At 39.5% G+C, this 25,268-nt stretch overlaps 3 protein-coding genes across 5 annotated transcripts in view; all 3 read left to right on the top strand.

The window, feature by feature from the left end:
- The window catches only part of acsl6 (acyl-CoA synthetase long chain family member 6), a 38,533-nt gene extending 22,688 nt beyond the window's left edge, over nucleotides 1-15,845 (top strand). Inside the window, exons 8-21 of the mRNA XM_006785008.3 lie at nucleotides 283-315; nucleotides 2,149-2,200; nucleotides 3,750-3,823; nucleotides 4,029-4,106; nucleotides 6,906-7,040; nucleotides 7,441-7,575; nucleotides 8,297-8,392; nucleotides 8,577-8,649; nucleotides 10,142-10,230; nucleotides 12,077-12,193; nucleotides 12,309-12,452; nucleotides 12,640-12,741; nucleotides 12,843-12,914; nucleotides 13,407-15,845. Of these exons, the coding sequence (XP_006785071.2) occupies nucleotides 283-315; nucleotides 2,149-2,200; nucleotides 3,750-3,823; nucleotides 4,029-4,106; nucleotides 6,906-7,040; nucleotides 7,441-7,575; nucleotides 8,297-8,392; nucleotides 8,577-8,649; nucleotides 10,142-10,230; nucleotides 12,077-12,193; nucleotides 12,309-12,452; nucleotides 12,640-12,741; nucleotides 12,843-12,914; nucleotides 13,407-13,547 (1,341 nt within the window). The 3' untranslated portion in view covers nucleotides 13,548-15,845. The remainder of the gene's footprint in view (nucleotides 1-282; nucleotides 316-2,148; nucleotides 2,201-3,749; nucleotides 3,824-4,028; nucleotides 4,107-6,905; nucleotides 7,041-7,440; nucleotides 7,576-8,296; nucleotides 8,393-8,576; nucleotides 8,650-10,141; nucleotides 10,231-12,076; nucleotides 12,194-12,308; nucleotides 12,453-12,639; nucleotides 12,742-12,842; nucleotides 12,915-13,406) is intronic.
- Nucleotides 15,846-17,335: 1,490 nt separating this feature from the next.
- On the top strand, nucleotides 17,336-21,815 carry LOC102790432 (uncharacterized). 2 transcript variants are annotated; one of them, XM_006785010.2, is made up of 9 exons: nucleotides 17,336-17,581; nucleotides 17,910-18,013; nucleotides 18,594-18,894; nucleotides 18,985-19,119; nucleotides 19,470-19,509; nucleotides 19,598-19,653; nucleotides 20,723-20,754; nucleotides 20,881-21,098; nucleotides 21,230-21,815. In XM_006785010.2, exons 1-9 carry the CDS (start codon nucleotides 17,485-17,487, stop codon nucleotides 21,318-21,320), a joined length of 1,074 nt encoding a protein of 357 aa, XP_006785073.2. In that variant the 5' UTR covers nucleotides 17,336-17,484; the 3' UTR covers nucleotides 21,321-21,815. The 2 variants fall into 2 exon arrangements, with proteins under 2 accessions (XP_006785073.2, XP_006785072.2); XM_006785009.2 differs by having other exon boundaries at nucleotides 20,881-21,323.
- A 608-nt stretch (nucleotides 21,816-22,423) lies between these two features.
- Nucleotides 22,424-25,268, top strand: part of fnip1 (folliculin interacting protein 1) — a 35,443-nt gene continuing 32,598 nt past the window's right edge. For both annotated transcript variants that reach the window (XM_006785011.3, XM_006785013.3), the window contains exon 1: nucleotides 22,424-22,603. In XM_006785011.3, the coding sequence (XP_006785074.2) occupies nucleotides 22,512-22,603 (92 nt within the window). In that variant the 5' untranslated portion in view covers nucleotides 22,424-22,511. The remainder of the gene's footprint in view (nucleotides 22,604-25,268) is intronic.

The following is a 25,268-nucleotide window of genomic DNA, read 5'->3' on the forward strand; positions in this document are numbered from 1 at the left end:
TGACAGCTATCACCTATAGTTTTAAATGACCTGATACCAGTATGACCCACATTGATTATTACTTCCTTCTTCTCAGCCATGCACAGCTGCAAATGCTTGGGGCTTATAGCCTAATTGTGGTAACCGCTGCAGGCTCTTTTACAGTGTAGCAACCTGGATTTAGAAAAATCCTCAACAGAACTCAGAAGACATTATTCCATATTATAGGAATCACAATAAAGCTATAATGTTTAAGAGCATTATACAGTGATTTAAAGTTGCTTTCACATTGTTTCTTTACAGGCCCTGGGTCGAGATCACTACAGAAAGCCTATAGTAAGTACAATTATTTCAAAACTTCTAAAATGGTTTCAAAACAACTGGTTTTAGGCATGCTAGTAAAGTTTGTTAGTGGACCAAATGGGTCAAATTCTGAGTTTAGTTTGGTAAAGCTTGTGTCTGTGAAGGTTCTCAGTCATCCAGGTCATCGTTGTCTAAGGGGCTTGGAAAGAAAAGCACCTTCTGTAAAAACCTCTGTAAGTTGCTTGAAGACGTTTCACAGCTCATCCGAGAAGCTTCTTCAGTTCTAAGGTCAAATGGTGGAGAGTCCCAGATTTAAGCCCAATGAGAGTGTCCCCCCCGCTGTGTTTAAAGGTGGTTGTTCACAGTGGACATAGATGGCTTCTTTCACTCCTCTTTGAAACCATCTATCTTCTCTGTCCAAAATGTGAACATTGGTGTCCTCAAAGGCGTGACCTTTGTCCTTTATATGCAGGACAAAGGTCACGTTGAGGTGGATCTTCTATGTTGTGCCTATAAAGCCACCTCGACGAGACAAGATCCATCTGCATCTAAAGGACATCAGAGGCGGTGGTTTACGACACCAACTGTCTGCCATCTATAATCCAGTTTTGAGATCCCTTTCCAGACGCCTTAACGCCCACTCATATCCTGGGCCTTCTGACCTCAGGAACTCACATGATAGGGTGGGACTAGGTTACATAGTGAGTTCATCCAAAACCTTGGCTGATTGTGACCTACACCCGTTTTCACACCTTGGCTCGTGTGATTAGGTAGAGGACCCCACAGGGCTTAAATCTGGGACTCTCCACCATTTGACCTTAGAACTGAAGAAGCTTCTCGGATGAGAGGTGAAACGTCTTCAAGCAACTTAAAGAAGTCCAGACGCTTTTCTTTCCAAGCTCCTTCAACTTTTGTAAAGCTTGGCGAGCATCACATGATGATTGCGCGCTATGGCCGTATCAGTCCAGTTCACTTCCCAAGGCCTTGGTGAGCATGGTGAATATTTTTATCAAAGTCATAGTTAGCCAGTATTCTTAAATGTACAAACATTATGCCAAATTAACACTTTTCCCAATCAAAACAACAAAGATGGCAGCTCACCAGCCTCTGCCAAAGCTGACTAAAAACCTGCTTTGATCAGGAACTGTTAAAAAAAAAAAAAAAAAAAGAACTTCCAAACAACATGAATTATTTTAAATCACCTTCTGCATTGTTCAAGCATCTCCATTTATGTAACTTACACAAAACTGAGGCTAAAATGGTTGCAGGATGTCTTATTTTGATTACAAGTGAAGTTCATGCCTGTTTTTAGTACAAAATATCGCATGATCTCCTTTGGATTAACTGCACTTAAGTCTGTCGGGTGATTTGTCTAATAATGGGTTATGTTCACATATGACCACAAGAAGACAGCAACCTATTTTTGTTGGATGTGTCTGTGTATGTATCATAACAGCTCTGACAGCTTTTCATCTACTTAGTGTTGACAGGTAAAAATTTGAACACTGACACGCAAGCACCAGCTCTCTGGCTAACAGGTATTGACCAGTCAAGCTAGTTTTTGCCTTTTGTTCAAAATTAGAGAGAGTGAGGGCACAACTGTGTCGAGCATGCAAAACAGATGCCGTAAAGGGCTGGGTGCCTGGCTACAAATCCACCCTGAGGGCAATTACCGGGTGCACAAAGGCAAAAAAAGCCCCCCCACCCAAACAAAAAAAAGGATTAACATATGGAAATGTTTGTTTTCTAGACTCACATGCATTGGTTCAGCTTGCTGTTGAGGAAGCTGCAAGAGGTAGAAGTTGATCTCATGACAACCTGCATGTCATCTGACAGTGTTGTGTTGTTGTTTTTTTTTCTTCACAGCCACCATCCCCAGATGACTTGTCTATTGTGTGTTTCACCAGTGGAACCACAGGTAGTAAATGTTTCTGATGTTATAGAAATATCATATGTGTCACATTTGCAGTTTGTGATATAAAAATACTCCATTATTAAGTAAGAAGTACATAGGATTTGTATTCTCATCAAACTGTGTTGGCCAGTGACTCTAGCGGCAGGTCACAGGTAGCGCTTTTTCAAACATTTCCTGTTAGAAAACAAACAAACAAACAAACAAGGTTAAACTGTTTGGACTTATTGCACGGCAAGGAGGTTTATCACACATAAACCACAAGTCTTGTGTTTTCTAAGAGCTTTCTGAGTGCAAAGCATGTGCCACTGCCTGTGGTGAATATGAGGAGTGTGACAGTTCCAACTGGGATCAAGAATGCTTACATTAAAAGCACTCACAGTGCTAGGTGCTGCTTATAAGCCACGCGAATAATAATAATAAAAATAAAACAGTGTTGGCCTTTCAAAATTCCTAAACTAACTTTAGATGTTTAACATATGCTTTCACAGAGTATTGTTTAAACACTTTAAGCGCTAAAATTATTAAAGCAGTGAAGTTTTCAAAGCCTTAAAGATAAAGGTGCACAGGAGACATGATGCTGGTAAGTTATTAAAAAGTCAGTCCACAGTGCAGTTTATTGTAACTCGTGTTGTGCAATTTCTATTTACTTTACTTTGAACTGTATCATTTACTGTAAACCCAGGTTCTTCACTGCAGCACAATAATCCAGTAGTGAGAGAATCATTAACCCGTTCCCCTCCCCAGCCTCCTTCATTACATAAATGTCATGGCTTAGGCCACAATGCTCCCACAGCACCATCGACCACCTAAACCAACAGTAGGAGGGAACAAAAACAGGGTCATGTGAGGACCCACTAGTGTCAGATTGCAAGTTGCAGCTCCCGCTTCCGCGGTCTGTTGAAAATCCTGCCTCCTGCTGGCGGTAATGACAAACACATGCAGGCACTCCAGCAGAGGATTCGTTTTCCTCACATCACTCTCCGTTTCTCGAGAATTCCCTCCCGCGCTGTTGCGACATCTAGTCTACACTGAGCGTACAAGATTGCTTACAGCTGTTTGAGTCAGCTGACATCTCAGAAAGAGGAACCTTAGTTTCTAATAACCACTCTGTTTAAAATCATGAATTAAGGACTGGGAATGAGAATAAGATTAAGAGGGCATTACAGTAACAGAGAGTACTGTTTTTTCAGTGTTTATTAGGAAATGCCAAGAGAGGAGGAAAAAAATAGGAGAAGTTGAGGTTGAAACTGTGATGTAATTATTTCTATATGCTTTAGAAATAAACCATGCAGTTTGCAGACTGGCATGTGTTTTTGCAATATTCATAATACTGGATTCTGTTTAATAACCTAATGTATAAGATGCTGTGTTAACACGACTCGTTTCTGGCTTCCAAGTCATAAATAAAATTCTGCTGAACCAGGTCTGTCTTTCCAAGCCAAATTCCTTTGGTGTTCACTTGGATGACTGTGTGCGCCTAGTGAGGAAATGTGTTGTGAAATCTGTTGGGCAATTTCATTATAGGTTTTTTTTTTTCCTTCTGTTCACACAGGAAACCCAAAAGGAGTCATGCTCACCCATGGAAACGTGGTAGCTGATTTCTCAGGCTTCCTTAAAGTAACAGATGTAAGTCACCCTCTCCTCTCTGAACCTATGCTCAGGAAATGTTTCACACCTATCTCCCAGTCGTTTATGGTCTTTTGCTCAGTGATTTATTAGCCTGGTTGCAATGTGTTCATTTTCTCGTCAACACAAATTCTTGAAAATCCGAGTTGCTGTGTCAAAATAGCATCTTTAACTCATTTGACTGTGCCTCTTGTGTGTCTTGCAGAAAGTAATTTTCCCCAACCAAGATGACTGCCTCATTTCCTTCCTGCCACTGGCTCACATGTTTGAGAGACTTATTGAGGTAAATGTGCCGAACTGTCATCTGCAATCACACTAATGGGATAGTAATGAGCTGAAGGATGTTTGTGGGGGAGGAGGAAGAAACTTCCTGTAAGAAGTATGACACTGAAGGTGGGCACTAATTACTGTAAGATTGGAAAAAAGGGAGAAAGAAACCACCCCAACTTTTCCTTCCCTGTCATCAGTTTTGCTTTCCATCTCTACAAAAAAAATTGGCATTCCTGGACTTTATGGCAAGTGAAGGCACGTTGCATCATTTCCTAGCCCAGTGAAACACACACACACACACACAGATGACAATCTTCATTAATATTCGTAAAAGGTTTGATGATCAGTAATCAGTTTAGGTTACTCAAAGACAACATCTGCATGCGCCGAACAGCTGATTTACTATAAAAGCAGCGGTTCCCTGCAGCCTGCAGGTCACTGATAGTATTTCTCCTTTGCCCCGCAGGTGAGCAGAATTTCAAAATAAGTTTCTGTGGAATATTAGGACTGGCAAACACTGTAGGGTATTGCAGTAAGCTTTACAAAGAGCCCACTGTCTCCTGCCTGTGGAAAAAACAGAGTTTCATTTTCATTTTTAGTCACAGTCTTTGTACAGTTACCTTTCCACCCATCCTTCCACTGGGATGCTTCCTCTGTCTAGAGCAGTGGTTCTTAACCTTGTTGGAGGTACCGAACCCCACCAGTTTCATATGTGCATTCACTGAACCCCTCTTTAGTGAAAAATAAAATGTGATTTTTTTTACTGGTGCACAAAATGAGCCATGCATGTCATGGCGGAGGCTCTGCCGAACCCCTGAGACCGACTCACCGAACCCCTAGGGTTCGATCGAACCCAGGTTAAGAACCACTGGTCTAGAGGTTTTCATAGGCACATCTCCCACAAGAAACCCTGGGCATGTTCCTGCCAAGAAATAAGGAGTGTTTTTTTAAATTAGATGTTTATTTACATGTTACTTACAATAAGCTCTATAGCTTCCTTTATGCTCTCTATGCCATCTCTTTGAGTTATATGCCAGATGTTATTTCAGGCCTTAACTAAAAGCTGACAGCGAAGAGAGCAGTTACAGTGTAGACCTCAGTGAGGTAAAGTGGCAGTAACTTGTGGCCCTTTACTAAGAAGCTCCGAGTGTGTGCTTTTGCTGCTGCTCATTAGTAACTCTGGATTCATCTTCAAGCCTAACAGCAAATATTAAAAGGTGATCAAATCTAAATTAAGTTGGGCAATAAATGTGTAGATTCAACTTAGATCATTTTTGTGTTACACATGGGTGTGAGCGGTTAGGCTGCATCAGGTTGAACCTGTCTGGTAAGCTGCTGCTAGCAGCACGTTTGTAGACAGCGTGAGACTCAGACACAGGAAACCACCTAATCTTCCCAGAGAGCAAATACACCGGATCACAAAATAGAGCTCAAGTTCAACAGTCGCAGACAAACACAAACACACAGCTCTATATCTGATGCTGGCGAAGTCTCAGTCAAAGAGAGAACACAAGGCAGCCCCCGTGTTTTGCATGTCCTTAGATGGCTTTAGAAACCGGAAAGCAGCCACTTGTGGTGCCCTTTTTTTTTTCAGTTTGACAACAAAAGGAGGCGCGCTGAGTTGATAGTCAGTTTGTGGAAGTGTCACAATCTGCATATGATCTAGAAAGAAGCATGCGGTGGTGTAGCCGCATGAGAACAAGAACTGTGAAATGAACTTGAGCATTTAGTAATCCTCTTTCAAACACTTGGTGTATTTCTATGGGACGCAGTTCTGGAACCCAAAAGTAAATCCTCACTGCGTAATGAGTCCCTTTCTCTGCTGCTAACTATAATTATTAGAGGTAACACAAAGGAGTCATACCTGCACTAATACAGGTTGTAGTGTTACATAGCAATAAATCAAGTCGGGTTGTTTAAAGCCACTTGAAACAAAACAAAACAAAACAAGGCTGCCCATCATCTCTCCACGCCTCGTCCAGTCTGGACTCATAGTTACTGGAACGATGACATCACACGTGACACTCTCTTCTATTTCACTCACCTTGAGCAGCTGCCAGAGAAAAAGATAAAACTCCACTTGGACCAACTATAACTGTAAGATGCTGTGTAAGCACTGACTAATCATAAGTGAGTCATGGGTGCTATTTTTCCCCACAACCAACCACTTTTTCATTAATACTTCAGACACATTTATCTGATAAGATCTCTGCAGAGGTGTTGCCTGAACATGCCTTGGAGCCATTTTCCATTTTTTTTATACCCTGTACTGATGTTTTTACTCAGCTAAATGAAAGTCTTCCACGACTAACGTCTTTACTACATTATATTTATCATACAACGTGTGTAGACCTTTGTTTGAGCGTAGGTTCTGACATAATGAGAGCAAGATCATGTGCATGACAACTACCGAAATAAACGTGCAAGCTATGAAGTTCCTCTTTTTGCTAAATGACATTAAATGAGTTGCGACTGTGGGAAAAACAAGCCTTCCGACAAGTATGATGACTGGTGCAGCCAGTATTTCACACGGGTGCCCCTCAAGGGCCAGTTTTGGTTTTCTTTATCAGAATTTACCCATTAGTGATGCTTCTCTTATCATCTGTATTACAGTTAGGCGAATGAGGTATTAAATGTTATAGAAACCTCCCTTATGAGTGTTTGCCAACATTATTTATTGGTAATAATGTGACTTTATTTTTAATATTTCATGATTAAAGTCTCCACTTTCAGTGCTGGCATTTTGTCTGCAATGATATCAGAAAGTTAGGAGTGTTCATTGCTCAGTTGTGTTATATATGTCTGTCTGCAGTCTGTGGTGTACTGTCACGGAGGACGGATTGGGTTCTATCAGGGCGACATCCGTCTCCTCCCAGACGACATGAAGGCCCTGCGGCCGACCATTTTCCCCGTGGTGCCTCGACTGCTCAATCGCATGTATGACAAGGTGAGATGAACAGATACCAAGACTGCTTTTGTTTGAAGCTGTTGTTAGTTCTGACTGAAGCAACCTGTCCATTCCACTTGGAATTACAAAAGATGTTTGGTCCTGTAACAGGAAAACAAACACCTAAACTGGCAAATTTTACAGTTTAAATGCGAATGTAGTTTCCTCTAACTCTCCAGCATATACCATTAAATCGAGTCTGCTCAACCCTAGAACCTCTAAATTTTAAAGAGAGCCATTAGGGGGCAATAATGTGAATGGTGGCTATTTGTTGGTGTTTCTTGCTAGCAGATCATTTTGCTAATTATCTACATAAATAGCTGGACGTGTTTTAACCGCTATATCAGCTGAGACAGGTCTGTCGTCAACTAAGAAATGTGTGTTTTCGCTTTGTTACCAGATTTTCAGCCAGGCAAACACCCCGTTAAAGCGTTGGTTGCTCAACTTTGCTGCCAAGAGAAAAGGTGCTGAAGTCAGCAGCGGGATCATTCGCAGCGACAGCGTCTGGGACAAAATCTTCTTCAGTAAGATTCAGGTAAACGGTGTTTCCAGCCCCTAAGCACTGTGCTACTATGGACGGACTCTACAGCTGTTCTTATAGCCATGCTACATCATATTATATATGCTAAGCGTGGTTGTGAAAAAATGAATTATGATCCATTTTGATATCAAAGTTACATTTATACATATATTCCGGTGTGTTTTTAAAGAGAGAAAAAAACAGTTGCATAACTATCATAAACAAGTAGGTTAACAGGACAAGTAGCAGTGAAGGACTTTTACACCCAGACGTACTTCATTGTTGCGTTTAAGCCTCTTGGTATTTGTGATAGTTATGGAACTTACCTTGAATGTCAGTCGTTCCCCTTATTGTTACTACTTATTTTAACCATCCTTGATTAAAATCTCTTAAGATCTCAACTAATCTCCTTCTTCAGGACTGTGTTGGTGAGATTGTGTTTGCATTTTATTAGCCATGCACTCAATCAAACAGTCTTTGTCCTACCAGCTCAGCAGTGATTTAATCTCAGTTTATTGAGGTGTGCACGTAACACTCCTGTGAATCTAAAAGTAAAAAGTCCAAAGTGGCACATGTGAGTAAGGCTAACTTTGTACAATGTCCCGACTTCTTGTCCTCACATTGTTCGCACGTCATGTGTGAAGGTCAGAATGTGACAACATCCGGACTGGTGCCGTGAAGCTTTGTGGTTTATTTTTAAAACAGAAAATAATGTATTTACAATGTGTTTCTGCAGGCTAGCTTGGGAGGAAGGCTGAGGATGATTATAACAGGAGCAGCTCCTACCTCACCCACTGTCCTGGGATTTCTCAGAGCAGCTCTAGGATGTCAGGTCAGACCCATTAAGTGCGCCCTTATTTCTCTAACAAGCCCCTGTGATATGAGAGTACGTCTAAACCCTTAACCCTAACCATAACTTTACAACTGTCAAGTTGTTTGCTGTCAGTAATTTTACAGATTTTGATTCACAAGCTAACATCTACATTTGCTTCAACATCACGTGTGTCTGCGTGCAGGTGTATGAGGCATATGGCCAGACAGAGTGCACAGCTGGCTGCACCTTCACCACACCAGGAGACTGGACCTCAGGTAGGCGACAGTGATTGTGCAAGCATGTAGAAGACAGATCACAAGACAGATGTATCCTTATCTGTCTTTGAAGCACTGAACCTGTTTACGTGACTCAGTTCAAAGGTCTTAAAGTGTTAAAAATGGGTTATGATTTTAAGGAATGACGTGCAGTTTTGAGCTGATGTGATGGCATAGACCCTCAAGGAGTATCTGTTTTGCACCCAGGTGGGAAAAAAAAGCATAGGCTGAGAGTGTGTGGGAGGCTGAGGAAGAAACGACTAAGGAGAGTACTGTTAAAAAAAAAAACAAGTCTGGAATTGTGAGCAAGACAGGGAGGAAATAGCTGTTAGGTCATATTGCAATAGTTAACACTGCCAGTTTAGGTGATTTCCAACAACAACAAGCTCAAATAAAAGACCAATATCTGCTATAAAGACCCGTTTTTACCCTCCAGATTGGGTGTATTGTGGCTGTGTTATTTTCAGCAGTCAGGCATTGCAGGTATTTTCCAAGTAACCTCTATGCATTCATATATGCGTGAAGCTCTATTCTGATTGGCTGTCTAAGTCAGTATAATGTGGATCTTTCTCTGAGAGAGAAATATATTTGCTGCACGCAGTTAAGAGACAGTTGAAGTGAAATAAAGTGCTGATTTTCATTTTAATTACTCATTTTCCTTTCCTAGTTCAAAAGTAATTGGATGTTTTTCATACATATAAAAAAATATACACTGTTCCCTTTTAACAGTACAACACAAATGCAGAACAATAACAAGACTGTACAAACAACAAAAGTGACAAGTTAACAATAGAAAAAGAAGGCGGAAAAAAAGCACATGTGCATGAATGCATGAAGCCATGGGGCAGGTGTTATGCAGGGGTGCGCGTCTGGATCGCTGGGTGGGTTTGCTAACAAACATCAAGGGTAACACAAAAGTCAAAGAAAAAGACTAATATTATTTAAAATGATGTTAAAACTGCTCAAATAAATCTAAATTATACTAAATTTAAAATGTTATTACAGCTAAAGAACTGAACATGAAGCACAGAAAAATAGGCTCATATTATTATTATTACATTATCTTAAAGTAATCAACTCAAAACCTCCTTTTTGAAAAGTAAAAGCCTTCCCTGTGTTTATGGCCACATATTTTTTGAATTGATTGTATTGCATAAACGAAGGTCTGAATGCAAACAAATGTACTCTTAAGTGTCAACCTATTGTGAGACAGAGCTTCATAATACAGTCAAGCATCACCCCCTGCTGTTCACTTCTGATAATTCACAGATATCTGTAACGCCGTCCCAAATGATGACGACTAGTTTTCCTTTAGATTTAATTAGTCAGTAAAAATATCGTTAATTAAACCACCTTTCCTCCTCACATAGAATTGATGCTCAGTGTTGAGCATTTTATCAATTTGTAGTCCTCCTTTTTGTTCAACAGTGGAAAGTGAGGAAGGAAATCGAGTTGTTGTGTTTCTAATGTTTCTTCTTGTACTGACCAACAGGCCACGTTGGGGCTCCGCTGCCATGCAACCTCATTAAACTGGTGGATGTACCCGAGAAGAACTACTTTGCCTCCAAGGGAGAGGGAGAGGTAAGCAGAGCGATTTCAACAGAAACACAAGATGCACTTAGAGAGCACGAACCTAACTTAAAAGCATTTACTTTTAAGGAAATAGTATTGTATTTTTGATATATTCACTTTCTCATCTTTGTTCTTTTTAAACGTACTTTAAGACGTTTGTAGTGCAATAAAAATCACATAAGGGGGGGCGTGACAGAAGCTTACTTTGACTACACAACCATTATATAGTAGGTGATAATGGATAGTAGGTACTGATTTGTAAATAACTGAAGATAAATAGCATGAGCTTATTATTACTTATTATAAAATTATACTATAGTTTATTATAACTAACTAGGCAGCTCATTCACTTTCTCTTCACATTACTTTATTTAAAGACAGAAAACACATTTTGGGGTCAGCTTGAAAGAAAGATAGATGTGAAAGGTAAGGCCTAAGGTCCAATGACTTACTGTTTGGATGCAAATGCAATATAATCTAATATCTAGAATCCCCATGCACCAGTATCATTTCCTAAATTTTGTCAAAACAAACAAAAGCAGTAGAATTTTAAGAACTGTTTAATGGTTTAATCAATTTTCTAAAAGTTTGACCTTAACTGGGGCAGGGATAGCTCAGTAGGTAGAGTGGTGGCCCCATGATCGGAAGGTTGGGGGTTCAACTCCACTGAACGGTTACCCTGAGGTACCCCTGAGCAAGGTACCGTCCCTACACACTGCTCCCCGGGCGCTGCATTGGTGGCTGCCCACTGCTTCACTGGGTGAATGGGTTAAATGCAGAGGAGCAATTTCTCTATGGGGACTAACACATACACATTAATAATAATTAATTAATTATTAACTGACCTTGAAGAAGTTGCCAGAGGTCCAAAGAAACGTGATATTTGGAATCCCCATATTTTGCTTCCTATATGCCTATATGTTGTCAAAAAAAAAAACCAATAGCAGTTAGAAACATAGCTTTAAATAGCTCTATTATTCTATTAGGAGAGGTCAGAGGTCAAATGTGACATGATATTTTAAATATTTATATAGCACTTTCTATCTGTTGACAATACACACCACACTTATAAGAATCATAGTTTTAGGTTATAAGGCTTTTTGTCCATTTTCAACCAATAAATTATTAATTTGACCTTCATGACCTTGGTGCATGTAAGGCACATTTCAGCGGCTTGTTAACAAGACGCCACTCTACACCTCTACAACGTTTTACGAGAATTCATTGAAAACTTGTTTATAGACAGAATGACACGTATGCATGCAAATGCAACCAAAAACGTAACCATTTTTGTGGTAGAAATAAGTAACATACGTGCATATGTAAGGATGTGTGTAGGTCTGTAGGTGTGTTTTCACTGTATGCCAGAGAGCAGTTTTTACAGCTTTGACGTGAGCATTTTGAAATGTCAGGAAATGAGGGCAGATGTGAAGTGTGTTGTAAAGATCAGAATTTAAAACTGGTTACCAGCATAGTAGCATATAGGGGTTGACACAGAGGACAAATACAGTAAAGGGAAAAAGAAAGTACACATTTCTAAAGTTTTACATATCTGCATATAACCTCGCCAGGTTCTGAAATTAGGTAACTGCACCTCAGATGGAGAACCACACATGACTTATTACACTTTTACACTTAATTTTGGAATCTGATAAGAACCAGATATTTTTTTTATTATGTCCTGATATGTAAAATGTTAGAAAGATGTACTTTTTTTTATGTGACTGTACATGTTTATAGGAAGGGTAACGTATACAATTTTCGGACTTTACAAACAACTTTGCACGTGTTTGCAGAGGACATGTGCTTAACCTCTAACCCTGACCCTTTTTGACTTTTCTAATCTGTCAACCAGATTTGTGTAAAAGGACCAAACGTGTTTAAAGGCTACCTCAAAGACTCAGAGAGAACAGCGGAGACACTGGATGCCGATGGCTGGCTCCACACGGGAGATATCGGGAAATGGCTACCTGTGCGTATACGCAGCTTACATTTGAGACGAGTCATAGATTTTGAAAAATCCCTTGTGTTTATATGAGAACAATCCATAATATTTTGTTTAAAATTATATTTCTCGTTTTCCGTAGAATGGCACGCTGAAGATCGTTGACAGGAAAAAGCACATTTTCAAGCTGGCGCAGGGTGAGTACATCTCCCCTGAGAAGATCGAGAACATCTACATTAGGAGCGAACCTGTGGCACAGCTTTATGTTCATGGAGATAGTCTGCAGGTAAGGGCATTTGATCAGTTACAGGAAGTGCAATGTGAAGTAGAACTCCTGCTCAAATTTATGTGTTCCAAGGCCTGGTAGTCATCTTTGGCTCCTAAGAGCCTGCAAGTACATCTGGGCTATGTGTTACTTAGTGTTGATTTTCTATTTTGATCATTATCCAAAACACCTTGTTTTTTTTCCTCAGTCCTGTTTGGTAGGAATAATTGTTCCTGACCCTGAAACCATGCCTGAATGGGCCAAGAAGAAAGGTATCTTGGGCACCTACGAGGACCTATGTAAAAACACTGTAAGTGGCATATGGTTCTAACACTTATAGTTAATATTATTAAAACCTACTGGAGGTTATTTAGAAATGTAACAAAGCTCCCTCTCTCCTTTGTTTAACAGGAGTTAAAGAAGGGAATCCTTGAAGATTTGGTGCGTCTCGGAAAAGCCAGTGGCCTCCATTCTTTCGAGCAGGTAAGTAGGAACTTATCTGTTTGTAAGTGTATTTTTTCTTGATACCTTAAGACATGTATGTAAGGTAACATTTTACAGTATCTCCATAAACAGTATGTGCCTGAAGTAACATCTTTTAGATTAGATTTTAATGTCTTTAAGTAATCTAGTTATTCACAAATCCCTCCAAGCAATACCACAATATCTAAATTAATGAAATACTGCAGATACAGCTATGGTAATAAAGATATTTTAAAATAATAATTAAAATATTAATGTTTTAAATCATTTCAAAGGAGATTAAGCCAAGTGAAACAAGAATGCCACTGCCATTAATTCGTGTGCTGTTTGATAAGTTATATGTTACATTTATATACTATCAGGGATTGGTCTTGTGATTCCTGTAAGAGTATTGCCTAACAATGCCTTGTGGCTATAAGATAAAGTAAACTTAAGAGCAGTATTTATCTCATTCACCATCTTGTTTTTTTCTTTTGTTTTATTCTTCTAAAGGTGAAGAACATCTACATTCACAATGAGATGTTCTCCATTCAAAATGGCCTGCTGACTCCGACGCTAAAGGCTAAAAGACCGGAGCTGAAGGAGTTTTTTAAGGCGAAGATCGATGAGCTCTACAACAGCATCTCTATGTGAAGGCTGGCGGACCTGAGTTTTCTTAAAGCAATCAAACAACAACAACAGACGCTTTGTCCAGCGACCTGCAGTGGGACAAAGATGTGTCACCTGACGCTTAACGTGCTTTCGGAAAGCAAAGCAAAACTGGCCCAACGGTAGATGATTAAAAATGCCTAGATAAAAACAAATTAAAGAAATCAATAAAGCGAAATACAATGCACATTGTCATATGTATTTCCTTTTTATGTACGCATTCACTGTTTCATAATTAATTGAAAACGTATTTTAAATCGACACTTACAATTTTTAGTCCATAAAAAGGAACGTATTTCTTTTTTCGTGTGACATGAATTTCCATCACAAAACAAAAACAATTTCAGGGGTAGCCAGCAGAGGGCAGCATAGAGTTGCCCATAATGAATGTAAAGACTGGTTACTGGGATTTTATAAGGGGGTGAAAGGAAACTTGTTCTTACTAGAAATGAAGACGCATCATAAATGCCAAAACTCTCCAATTATTTAGGGTGGAATGACTCAACCGTTTTAGGGGTGTGGCAATGTATTGACTTTATTAGCTAGCATTAGCTGTAGGGATACTGCTACTTACTGTGAATTAAGTTCAATTAATCAACTGTCAGTTTATTAGGGGACAGGTTAAAAAGCTGGGGGAGAACGTCTTGGCACAATTCACGTGATGTCCTGATAGCTTATTTCTGTATGCTTACAGTAAACAATGATTTAAAGGAGGACAACAAGCTAATGCTAGCAGATTCCCACATGGTAGGTAGAGCCAATTATCTTATTAGTACATCACTAATACAAATATCAACTGGTTAAATTCAAAACCAATGTGTCAGTCAGTTTGACTCACGCCTTTTAATTTTAATCTCAGATGGAAAATCATGTCACCGAAAAACTTTCCATTAAGTTATTTTAGAGTTTAGTTTTTAACATTGGCTTCTCACATGATTCACACTGTCGGTGAATACAAAAAAGGTAATAATGTCCACGAAACGGTGTGTATTGTACGATGCATTTTTGTTTTCTTTGTTTTAATTGAGGCATTTAAAATCATCCATACATTGCTACCTGCTATTGACCCAAAAACAAATACGCCCACTCCCCAGCATCAGAAACTCAGCGTCATCATTCCCACTTCCTCAGCTCTTCTTTCCTCTTTAAATCTACCAGCCAAACAAAACCCATCTGTTTTACAAGAGTAACACAGTCATACGACAGCAAGTGTGATGTTTTAGTGTATAGTGTAGCTCCAGGAGATGTCAAAATGTACATTAATGCTGACACCTTGTAGAATTGTAATGGATTTCATCCCCAGTGGAAAAAGTTTGATTTTCTTTGAATAAAAAACAGCGCTAGTAAGGCGGCTGACACACCACCCCCAACAGATACAAGAATTAAAGTTGGGTATAACCCAAATATGGTGCAATTAGATGAAATTACACCCTTCTGTTTGAAGGCAGATTTACAATAATAAGGTTCAGAGAGAGCGCAGCTGCCTTTCAAATCATCGCTGTCCACACTGTCCCATGTAAAGCATCTCAGTGTCTGAGCCACACCCAAATTACACTTTGTGTCATGTATCCGCGCACTCATTCATTATGTCAGTTCAACATGGCTGCAGTCAGAGGTTTAGCATGCATGCTCCTTGTTTATGTAAGGGCCGGCGATCTGTAACGGTCATCGAGGTTCAGACTTCTTTTTCACTCATCTTTGCACAAAGAGAATGTCAGGTAAAAGAAAACAAAATATCTAATGCAACACCAGGCCTCGGGGCAATGCATGCAATTTGCCCTGTAATGCTGGGACCATTGGCATTTAACGAGAAAAAAGACAAGCATTTCTTTGTGGTCATTAGGAGCCGGTTGTATCAAGCTGCTGACAGCCACAGCCGCAGGTACAGGGCTGTTTCACTTAGAAGAGCCAATGATGAATTCCGCTAGAACAAACATCAACTTTTAAACAAACGATACCATGTTTTTTAAAAAGGTTTACACGTAGAAGTAATGTATTCGCTTTTTAAGTTGATTACCGTCCCAAAGCATAAACAATGCGGATGTACATAAATGAAGACAGCTAGATGTAAGCATATTTATTGAATCAATGGTTTGAATGAATTTTTTTTTCTCTCTTATTGCGTGTAGTGAGATGAACTGTACTTATTTATTTATCTATTCTGCTGTAAAAATGGAATAAGCACCATATCCTTGTAATGATCGAGTGCAGCAATCGGGATGAGGGAGGTTGGGGATTAGGACAGGGGCAGTGAAATAAAAAATGTTCTGGAATGATTTTCAACTAGTGTCTTGGTCCTTTTTTAATGATGTTGAATGCAATTTTTATGTCAGGATGGTAACAAGAAAAAAAGACTTTGAACTATCCTTCAGATTAGCAGTGATGAGAGGAACTCATAAAGTACAGTACCAACCACAGTATCAAAATACTCCATTAAGTAAAGGAATAGGAGTATTTTAAGCTTAATGCACTTCACAAATCTATTTACACTCATATCAAAATATTATTTTATTTTCTAAAAGGTAAGTAATATTGTTTTTAGATGCAAGAAAGACTGTGTTCCTCTGGCCCTTTGTCACACAATCAATCTTAACATGTGATGAGAACGGCTCTTAAAGAACAGTTGAAGAGAGAGCAGGGGGAAAAAATGCATCAACCCAATGAGCTAAACTAGCACCCGGAATAGTGGTCAAAATGGTTAAAATATCTTGCCAAAGTTCAAACTCAACATCACAATGAGGATGAAAGGTCATATAAATGACTTTGAACATGGCATGGTTATTGGTGCCAGGTCTAAGAATGTCAGAAACTGTTCCCTTACTGGGGTTTTCCCACAGAACCGTCTCTAGAGTCTACAGAGACTGGCCTGAAAAACAGAAAATATCCTGCGAGCAGCAGCTATCTGGGGAAATGACTTGTTGATGCCAGAGGTCAGAAGAGAATGGCGAAATTGCTTTGAGCTGATAGAAAGGCAACAGCAACTCAAATAACCACTCACTACAACCAAGGTATGCAGAAGATCATCTTTGAATGTGCAAAACACCAAACCTTGATCCAAATTGCTACAATAGCAGAGGACCACAACTGTTGTCACTCTTGTCAGCTAAGAACAGAAAACAGAGGCTAAGATTTGCACAGGCTCACCAAAGCTTGAACAATAGTAGATGCATGCATGCATCCTGCCTCTGCTGGTGTAATATTAGGGACATTTTCTAAGCACATGTGAGCTCCTTAGTACCATAATTTAAATGCCACAGCATACAGCAGAATTGCTGACAATGTCTATCCCTTTATGACCAGTGTACCGGTCTTCTGATATCTCTTTGCAGCAACACGCTACAGTATGTCACAAACCTTTAATCACCTCATGTTTCTTACTGTACTCAAATACTTTCCAGCACCTTGCTGAATCTATGCCACCAAGAATTAAGGCAATTCTTAAGGCAAAAGAAGAAGCTTAGGGGGCTTTACCTAATGAAGTCTATCAATGCTATGTTAAGCTAGGCTGAGTTCTTTGTTTGTGTCCATTTCTGCAAACGAACTTTAAAACTGACCCAATTTTACTATGGCAGGGCGGTGATTTCACTTTTATCGCATCTGTCAAGGCATGGCAAGCATGAAGGTCGACATAAACGCTTACCAAATCTTTCCAGAGTTTCTAAATAGCATACAAATGCGAATAAATCGCTTCGGTCGTGCGTTAAAAGTGGTGATTGGTAGCTGATCACATATTCTGCAGGTGTGCTTGGTTGCTAAGTAACGCACAGAATGGTCAGGGGACGATCAAGGCAGAACTTGAAGCATTAGATTAAATACACTCTCTCCTAATTATATTTTTTACTAGTGTCATTAGCTGAAGCAGTTTTATAGTGTAGCAGTTATAGTGGCAAGTGATTTGATCTTTAAGTCAGTTTAATTGGAAATGGATCGATACAAGCGCCAGAGTAGACTCCGTTGTGACAGTGGATTACCTATCAAACGAGATACACCCGTGAAACCAGCGCTGACCAGACGAGACCGTAAGAAAAACACTGTAATACACATTTTAACGCAGTCTACATTAAAACGTTAAACTTCAGGTGGCTTACTTGTTTATTTAAAAGTTAAAGTTTTAATCTTGGTCTGAGCCTAGTTCTCATTGTGATGGGAAATATATTATGAACACCTTCGTGTTTCTTATCTCAGGTTTTAACTGCTTTTCTAAATCTGTTAAATCTACTTAGTGTAAACCTAAGAGGCGATCTAATATATCTATTGATTGTACACTTTAAAAAAGTGTAAATAAAGGCAAAGCCATTTTCTGTTCTCATTAAATTGTTCTCTGCATCCTTGCTTTCAAACTTTAAGAGCACAGGAAACTTCTGTTCCGCAAGCATTATGAAGCTTTTCCAGAAGAACCTGAGAGGGAAGTCACGAATGACTCCAAGGTCAAACCAAAGAGCCAAGTATCTGTAAGTGTGCCCAGATGTTTTGTATTCATGTAAGATTAACAGTCACTGATGTCCAATATTTACTAGCTCACAATTATGGGTGACAAGAAGAAAATATGAAGGAATCTACGTGGAGAAAAAACACAAGTGAATGTTGATGCTGAAGCCACAAAGAGTCCCCCAATAAACTGGCAAGAAGTTAAAGTGACATGTGCATTTTGTTCTATAGAACACATACATCAGATTATGTGAGAAAAGACTGAAGGGCAATTATTCAGAAAAATAAGGAAATTAGTGTTTGGTTGATGATTTATTTGTTGTAACAGCGCTTCTTGGCGGTAAGTCTTATACTCTATTTCCCCTTAATGGTGCATTGAGGAGCTGAGTATGTGGGTGAACAACCTGCCAAATTTCTCTGCCAGTGCCAGACATATATATTGCCCTGAAGAATTATTACAAAAAAAAAAATCAGCAACCAAAGACAAATTTGACTTAATAGTTTAATAAGTATAAAAAAGCATTAGAATTATATGCTACAACCTTCAGTCACCAGATTACAGATTTATTTACTCCCCTTTCTATGCTTATTCTTTTCACACAGGCCAACACTGTACACCATAAATCTACTTTGAGCTTAAGCACTCCTGCATTTACTGAAACTACCAGACACAAAGCAACCTTACCTGCCATTCAGGTGACTGTAGTAGAGGCTCATGAAGGTGATGAAATGTCGGTTAAAGAAGATGAGCAAAGCTTGGCAGTGACGCCAGAAAGCTTCACATTATCTAGCATGGAGACTGCCACAACTTTCAGCTCTGGTGACACAGAGGATGAGGACTTTTTGGACTCTGCAACTTCTAACGATCTTCTCTCTCCAGAGATCTTCAGAAGAGAAAACAAGGGTGTGTCTGAGTGCATGTGTATGTGTACATTTTTGTATGTCCACAGCCACACTTGGTCTCTCACTTTTTTTTTTTTTTTTGTCTTGATAGTGGAAATCTTCAATTTTTCCATTGAGGAAGACCTGCTGGATCTCCATCGTCACATAAAAAACTCCACTTTGTTGGATGTCAGCCATGCTGAGAGCATACACATGCATCATCCCCCTAACCTTTCTACCATCCTGGGTAATACTGGGGAAAAATTTCAGGCACACTTTAATTTTCTCCTTTTTTTTCAGTTCAATAAATTCCACTTAATTGAACAAAGGTGTTAAGAGTATAACTTTATTCATACTCAGTCATGTTTGGTACGTCTTTTTTTGCAAGCCCCTTAGACTCCATCTGATAATTACATTTAAAATGTTTCTCTTTTAGAAGTAGCAAATGAACAAAAAAAGGAACAGTAACTTTGTTTTTATAGCATATTTTAATGTTCTTAGAAAAAATGCCAAGTATGCTTTAATTAAATGCAGTCTTATTTATATGCGTACCCAAACCATACCCGTGTGTCTGAAAAAGAGTAACTCTGTCTGCAGATGCCTCCACTATTCTTGCTGAAAAGACCTGTGAGATCAGGTAAGTCTTCTCAGTTGAATCTCAAAGTGTTTAGTACTTGTGGCTCACACAATTTAACTGCTTCATTCCTTATTATTTCTTTATCAAGCAACAACAGAGAAGCCGGATCTGCTGCTAAAGTACAAAATGACTCGTTGAAATCAGGTAAACGCTCTCATTTCATAAGAAACATATCTTCCTCAAGTAGTATTCAGAGCATGACTATTATTGCAAACTACACTTGCCGACCACTTTATTAGGAACGCTTGTTCAATTCCTCACTAAAGCAAATGTATAATCAACCAATCACATAGCATCAACTATGTGCATTTAGGCACTAAGACATGATCATGATGACCTGCCGAAGTTCAAACCGAGCATCAGAATGGAGAAGAAAGGTGACTTTGAAAGTAGCTTGGTTGTTGGTGCCAAACAGGCTGGTCTGAGTATTTTATAAATTGCTGATCTACTGGGATTTTTCTACTGGGTTTTACAGGAAATTGTCAAAAACAAAGAGGGAATATCCAGTGAGCAGCAGTTCTCTTGGAGAAAATGCTTTGATGCCAGAGGTCAGAGAAAATGGCCTGACTGCTTTGAACTGATGGGAAGGCAACAGTAAACAAATATTTAGAGCATTTCAACCAACAGGATCTCTGAATGCAGGGCTCACCAACACTGAGTAAGAGAAGATTGGAACAATGTTGCCTGGTCTGATGAGCCTCGAGTTTTTCTGCACAGTATTCACAGGCTAGAATCAGATTCTGGTGTTAACAAAATAAAAGCATGCCTTTTTAGCAGTAGTTCGTGCTGCTGGTGGTGGGGGTGGTGTAATGGCATGGAGAATATTTTTCTGGCACATGTGGGCCCCTTAGTACCAAGTGAGCATCATTTAAATACCTGATTTCAGTCTAATAGAGCACCTATGGAATGTGGTGAAACAGGAAATCCACATTATTCATATGCAGCCAACAAATCTGCAGCAACTGTGTGATGCTATCATGTCAATATAGGCCAAATTCTTTGAAGAATGTTTCCAGCACCTTATTGAAGTCAAGGAATTTGGGCAGTTCTGGAACCAAAAAGGGGCCCACAACTGTACTAGCAAGGTGTACCTAATGAAGTGCCTGGCAAGTGCATATATTTCATATGTACACAATATGTACACACACAATAAATAAATAAATATTGTATAATTGTTATGACTACTTTTGTGGTTTCTGTCCTAAATTTGCAGACAAAACCTTTAAGAGGAAACCCCCACCAAGAGTAAGAAGTCATCTGCCCATTTATTTACATCTGTTTAAATTTGATATGATGTAGATCATTTTTATTTTGTTAGAAACAAAAGTAAGAGGGATCACAGCCATGATCGAACTGATTTTTATTCCACAGCTCAGCTACAGAAGACCTATCTTGTGTAAAAAGAAGGTTTCATTCAAAAGCCCTGTAATTGCTGAGACCTTTGATGGAAAATGCATACCAGCCTCAAAGTTAATGACTCCCAGTCTCAACAAGCCATTGCAAATGTCCAGCCCACTTGAGGAGTTGAAGCCTGATGCAGAGATCAGCTCGGAAGAAGAAACATTAGCTCTGACCATGTTGCTAAAAAGGTCTGTCAAAACTATCCATAAGAAACCCAAGCTCTTTGACTTTGCCACTGACAAGGAGAGAGATACTCTCTTTCAGGTCATGAGAGAAAGATGTGTGAAACTCAGAAGTGTTACTTTATTTCCTTTCACAGCTGTTTAGTGCACCGAACCATCTTTCCTGCCACATTTGAAGCTAGAATAAGAAAACAGAAAACTGTGGCTTTACCCCCTCATCTGGATTAGATTAGTCTAATTGTAGAAAGTCCTATATGAAAATGGTCTGTAAGTACTTAAAAGAAGGAGAGAAGAATCTATGGAACAAACTTTAAATAACATTTAAGAACTAATTAAAGAAACATGCTAGACTGGCGTTTATGTTAATATGAAAAAAGTGTGTTGTGAAATGACCACTAGATGGCACATATGTATTTACCTTTAAAAACCATTGTCTGTCTTGTCCATACAGTGAGCTTTTCCACCTTTAAATATGATATATGTGTGTCTATATATATGTGTGTGTTTTTTTACTTGTTGTGCTTGTCTATATTTGCATTTATTCTGGTGACATGTGTTACTATAGACTTTCTAAATGAAGAATGATTTAAAAGCAAAGTTTAAATGTATGTGTATTTTAGGTATACTCCATCTATATTTATGTATATTTGTCTTTGTCCTCAAAATCTGCATATGTATTTGATTCAGAAAGTGTCTAAAGCAAATAAAAATACATTAAAATGCCTGTACGCCTTATGTTTGTTTTGAATGTCCATCACGCCACTCTTGTGTTAATCTATGCACGGTCTGAAGCATGTATGTGGGAATGTATGTGAATGTTTTACTGTTACGTCTTATTAGTATTTTAAGTATTCTATCTATTTTATTTATTGAATTTTATTGTTTTATTTATATTTTGATATTGCTAGGGATGATGCAATGATCGGGGAACATTCTTAATTTTTGTTGTACCTGTGACAATGACAATAAAGTTTCTGATTCTGTTGTGGCGATCCCTCGTTCTGTGTTTGACGCGTATCTTACAGTTAATTATTTTCTGTTTCTGTGTCTTTCAATAATATCTAAAGTGTGTGTGTGTGTGTGTGTGTGTGTGTCAAGCCGTTCAGCAGTCGCACTTAGATAATTTTTTAGTGTGAATAAATTTCATGCTGTCACGATTCCCGACAAAACATCAACACAGCGAATCCACTCACCACGTGGTACTTATACCAAAAATATCAGCCAATCGGGTAATTTGTTGTAGCAGCATTGGCGCCCGGTGAGCCAATCAGAATAATGTAGTGGGTTACCAAGCTGTTCCTGTGACTAATGCGTGTCATATGACCGTGACACCCATGGAGACAGTTACAAGGAACAAGATTTGGTCGTGGATTTGAAAACGGAAAGAGACTTTCTGTACCGAATTCATTTTGGTACAAGATGCCTCCGACTCTCTTTCAGAAACTTTTTAACAAGAGAAATGCGTTTTCATCGCCGCCTCCGAGGTGTAGCAAAGAGGACCCAGCTTTCAGGTAGCTTATTGTGTGCGTGCGCGTGTGTCCGTTTGTGGTTTGTGTGTAGGGTTGTGCGTGTGTACGTTAATAATATTTATGGCTTTCGCTTTGACGTCTGAAAGGAATGACAGTGTATTTGGAGCAACGCTTATATTGAACTCGAGGCACTCTGCAGATGAGCGTTGTGTAGTTTGGCTGATTTGACATCCGTGTTGGAAAAGTGTAGAGTGACGTGAGAGACGTGTTGTGCCTTGTTGGTGCGGTTAGCTACATGCTAATGCTAGCTGTTGGACGCTAGCGAGGCTGCTGCACGCGCTGTCTTGGTGGGACTTGACTCAGCTTGTTAGCCATCACTTTTTTGCTCATATAAATAATTGTTTATGTCAGCTTATAAGTGGAAAAAACCGCTTTAATTGTCATCCCGAAGATAGTCAAATGGTGCTTGCAAGTTACAGTAGAAGTATCTTGCTTTCTCTTTGTCTCTCCCTTGCTCCCCCCTCCTCTTTCCCCTTTGTTTCTGTGGTAACAGCATTGTGGCAAGAAAAAACGCACGCGACAGTATTGTCGCGCTCTTTTGTAGCTTATCTTTGGCTGGATCCTGGTAACTTGGAGATAAGAAGTAGCATCCCTCGACTTTGCCTCTGTTACTGTACTCTCCACCAGACAACAGAGCACGACACCGTGTGCTCTTAATGGAAGCACATGTGATCGCTTCAGTCGGCCGCTGACGCATCCCATACCGTGCTGCTGTGTCGGTAGACTGTTGATGCACAGTGTTAATTTTATTGAAATAGCGTTACATGGCGTCTGAATATCACCTAACATTGCAGTGATGTAAAATAGACAAGGGCTGGAGTTTACTTAGAACACCGATGCTTAGAACAAATGCAAGATGGCTTGTAGTGATTATAATATTTCCTGCACGCGTTGCTTGTGTTCCACATCCACTAAAGCAGATAATCGTGTCATTTCCCAAGTAGCTATAGAAAACATTTATCATTTCCAAACACCAGTGTTTTTTGATATTTACCCTTTAAAGATCTGGTCATGTATTTTAAAAATTAAAGGCAAGTTAACGCAGTATTGCGGCGACATGTTGCCCAATACTGTCAGGCTTGCAACTGGGCGTCCTTAGCATATATAATGTTTCCAATCATAATCTTAAAACAAAGTTTTATTTATGTAAGGAGTACAAAACCGATGTAAACTGCATAAGAACTCTAAGGTTACATTCAGCCTGACATGGCAATGAATCATTGAGCTGAATGGGAGTTGATTTGCAGTCTCCCTGTGTATTTTCTCTCACACACTCAGGGTCAGGTGTGCCACCATTGGAAAAACGTGCTCTAAAGCTTTAAATACACTGGCATTACACAATGTTTCTCCCACCTTGTCACTCATGGGGAAGATATTTACCTGAAAGCGCATCTCCTTGTGGTGCTGCTTGCACTTTGGTCCATGCCTGAGCCAGAGCACGTTCCACTGCCATAAAGGTGCCCTGCACCCAGTGATATAAATGCAATCTGTGTGTGTGCGTGTGCGTGGAGGGGCGGGTGGCTGACTGGCATCACTCCCAGAGCAAACAGGCAGGCAGCAGGCTTTTCTGTTAGCTCAGTGGTCAGCTGTGCTCTTCATACCTCTGGCATAAGCTTCCCATTCATCAAGCATGAAATGCTCTAGAGAGGACAGAACTGTGTGGAGACATGGTTGGAGAGGGACACTTGTGTGGTAGCAAGAATAGGCTAGGATGCAGCATTAGGAGTTTCTGCATAAAAGAAAAATGCAGGCCCAATGTGACACCAGAAATAGCTTTTTTTAGTTTGTAAATCAGGCTTATTATTGGCATTTTTCAGTCTATATTTTTAAATATCCAGTAGAGATGAAGTCTTTTCTGTTTTGCAAACCTCTGGCCTGCATACTGCATCACCGACACCATGCACTGCCACACCACTCCACTGTGCCCTCCAGAATACCATAGAGGGCAGTAGGTTGGCTGACCCTGAGAGGAAAGCCTAAAAAGACTCCTGTTTCCCTGGCTGTGGCACTTGACTGGGGACGGCATACTGTACATTACACCAAAAGCCTTTGGCTCATCCTGTAGCCAGTCTGAGACCTGATCATTAGCCAGTAGCTTTGTCCTCCCACTCACACCCAAACTGCTTGTCCTGGCAGCCTGCTGAGGAAACTTCCTACATGACCTGCACTAACAGACAATATACGAGTAAGAGAGTAAAAGCAGATTTACTCAAGTTTGACGTTTTCTGTTTAATATATAGATTCGTGGAATTAAACTTTTTCTATGGTAAACTAGGACTCACCTGTTTCCTTTTCAAGTTGATATAAAATGGTCATAAGTCTAGAAAATATAATAAAAAATTTGGTGAATTTAAAATAAATTAAATTAGTACAGTGTATTGTAGATTTAGTAAATCATGTTTGACAAGCCTGTGAAAATGCATGACGTTGCATTTGCTGGAGTACTACTTTTTTTTTTTTTTTTTTTTTTTTTGTTTCTCACACCGTGGAATTTATCTTTAAAAATGTTTTATTTATAGTTTGGGAGAAGTCGTGTCTCAGGTTCCTGATTGGCAAGGCGTCCTTCCTCCATTGCATACTTTCATAACTCGGTGTGTCATGTGAGGCTTTCATCAATCTCAGGCTGTCATGTTTGTTGTGTGATCAC

Source organism: Neolamprologus brichardi, chromosome 10 (assembly GCF_056152115.1).
Source record: "Neolamprologus brichardi isolate AB-2024 chromosome 10, ASM5615211v1, whole genome shotgun sequence".
NCBI classification, from domain to species: Eukaryota; Metazoa; Chordata; class Actinopteri; order Cichliformes; family Cichlidae; genus Neolamprologus; species Neolamprologus brichardi.

What these genes read in the sequence shown, in the direction of transcription:
- LOC102790432 (XM_006785009.2), top strand. Translation starts at nt 17,485, where the DNA reads ATGGATCGATACAAGCGCCAGAGTAGACTCCGTTGTGACAGTGGATTA. An exon ending in AGCGCTGACCAGACGAGACC is followed by an intron (nt 17,582 to 17,909) that starts GTAAGAAAAACA and finishes TCAAACTTTAAG; the next exon opens with AGCACAGGAAACTTCTGTTC. An exon ending in TAACCTTTCTACCATCCTGG is followed by an intron (nt 19,120 to 19,469) that starts GTAATACTGGGG and finishes CTCTGTCTGCAG; the next exon opens with ATGCCTCCACTATTCTTGCT.